Genomic DNA, 1,967 nt, shown 5'->3' on the forward strand with positions numbered 1-1,967 from the left:
GGGCCTTGGGACGGGCACGCGCCTCGCAGCCTGCCCCGCTCCAGCCACGTGCACCGAGGAGCCATGGCTGCGCTCTCCCTCCCCCGGCCCCTCCCCGGCAGCGGTAAATCCTTTTGCGAACAATCGTGCTAATTGGGCTGGTTAATCTGATTGCTGCTGCATCCATCTGGTTAGCGCCGCAGTGCACAAACCCCCTATTTATAGTCTGCCTGCCACCGTCACCCGGCTCTAAGCCGCTTGGCACCAGGGTGTGTTCCCAGTGCCCTCAGGGATGGCAGGGCAGCCGGGGGTGCGGCACAGCCGCCGCTGCCTGGGCGAGCAGGGCCCCTCGGGGACCCCCACGGGCTCTGGAGGCCGTGGTCCCATCCGCCGGCCCGTGCCCGGCTTCCTGCTGCGGGGTCTGGCCGCGGGCACGGCTCTGCCCGGCCCCTCCTGCCTGCAGCTGCCTGCCCTGGGCTGCCAGGCTCAGCCCCGTGCCAGGGGAGGACACGCGCAGAGCTGTGTGTGCAAACAAACACACGTACCCCCGCGGCTGCCCAGAGCCCTGCACGCACGTGGCACCGCAGAGAGCTCTGCGCGCGCCTGCGGAGCTGAGCCCTACACGTACGTGCACGCGTGCAGCACTGCAGAGCCCTGCACACACAAACACGTGTGCACCCACCATGCTGGGAAGAGCCCTGGGCGCGTGCACGCACGTATGGGCTGCACAGAGCTGTGCACACGCGTGCACACACGGCATCACCCGTGCTCAAACACGTATGGGCTGCGCACACAAACGCATGCACCTGCAGGCACTGCACGGAGCCCTGCTCACGCGCACACATGCGTATACACACCCACCCCTATACACACCCACGGAGCCCTGCACGCGCACACCCACCCCTATACACACCCACAGAGCCCTGCACAGCCCCCCCTGCTGCTCCCACCCTGGCCCCGCTGGCCGCAGCCTCCCCCTTGTTGTTATTGCAGGGTCTCCTCCCGTGGCGGGGGTCCCAGGGGTGCTCCCACGGAGCCCTTCATGGCTGTGGGTGCTTGGGGCTGAGCCGATCCCCGGGGATGCCCTTGGGGCAGCCGGGGCTCCCGAGGCGGGCAGGGAGCAGGCAGCAGGGTGCAGGCAGCCCTTACCCTGCCGGATGGAGACGTATCTGCCGTTGGCCGCCGTGAAGACCACCTGGGGGTGGCTCTCCTCCAGGTCGAAGAGTTCGTCTTTCCCCGGCTTGGAGCTGCGGCCGGATTTGAGGGTGCCGGTGGGCCCCGTGGGTGCCAGATATTTGCCGTCGCAGTCCTTGAAAGCCAGCTTGCCCGCCTTGAACTCAAGGGTGTAGCCAGTGCGGGCGCCGGGCTCGGGTACCAGCGTGCCATCGCAGCGCAGGTAGCGCTCGTCGGCGGTGCGCAGGCTGTACTTCTTGTCCTGGAAGCAGAGGGTGATGAGGGCGTCCACCCCCCAGGGCAGGTTGCTGTCGGTGGCGATTTCGTCCTCGTGGGCGCTGAGGTGGGCGTAGCGGCGGCGGCTGACGCTCAGCAGGTTGGCCTGGGGGTGCATGGCCAAGTGCACGGTCCAGAGCTCCCCCTCTGTCATGCTGGGGGCGAAGCAGGAGAGCCGATCCTCCCGGCCCCCGAAGAAACGCCGGTGCGGGGCCGACTGCAGCGCCCAGCGCCCGTCCGACTGGGTGATGATGCTGAAGCGTTCATCCCGGCCCGGCTGCTCGGCCTCGCACCGCACCTTCCCGTCCTTGTCGGCACCCAGGTACCGGCCCAGGTGGCTCTTGAGGAAGACGACGGAGCTGTCGGCTTCATCCTGCTCCAGCGTCCAGATCTGCTTGCGCTTCAGGCTGGGCGCCGAGGCGTTCACCTTGTAGCCGAAGCTCTCCGCTGTCAGGTACCGGCTCTCGCAGTTGATCAACCCGAACTGGATCTTCAGGACCTGGTGGATCCCATTCGTTGGCATCTTCCGCCGGCACGGG

At 67.8% G+C, this 1,967-nt stretch overlaps 1 protein-coding gene across 1 annotated transcript in view; it reads right to left on the minus strand.

The window, feature by feature from the left end:
- FSCN2 (fascin actin-bundling protein 2, retinal) overlaps positions 1-1,951 on the minus strand; it is a 2,839-nt gene extending 888 nt beyond the window's left edge. The window contains exon 1 of the mRNA XM_009283523.1: positions 1,129-1,951. Coding sequence (XP_009281798.1) covers positions 1,129-1,951 — 823 coding nt within the window. The remainder of the gene's footprint in view (positions 1-1,128) is intronic.
- Between the last annotated feature and the right edge of the window lie 16 nt (positions 1,952-1,967).

The sequence above is a fragment of the Aptenodytes forsteri genome, unplaced genomic scaffold (assembly GCF_000699145.1).
Source record: "Aptenodytes forsteri isolate BGI_AS27 unplaced genomic scaffold, ASM69914v1 Scaffold86, whole genome shotgun sequence".
Taxonomy (NCBI): domain Eukaryota; kingdom Metazoa; phylum Chordata; class Aves; order Sphenisciformes; family Spheniscidae; genus Aptenodytes; species Aptenodytes forsteri.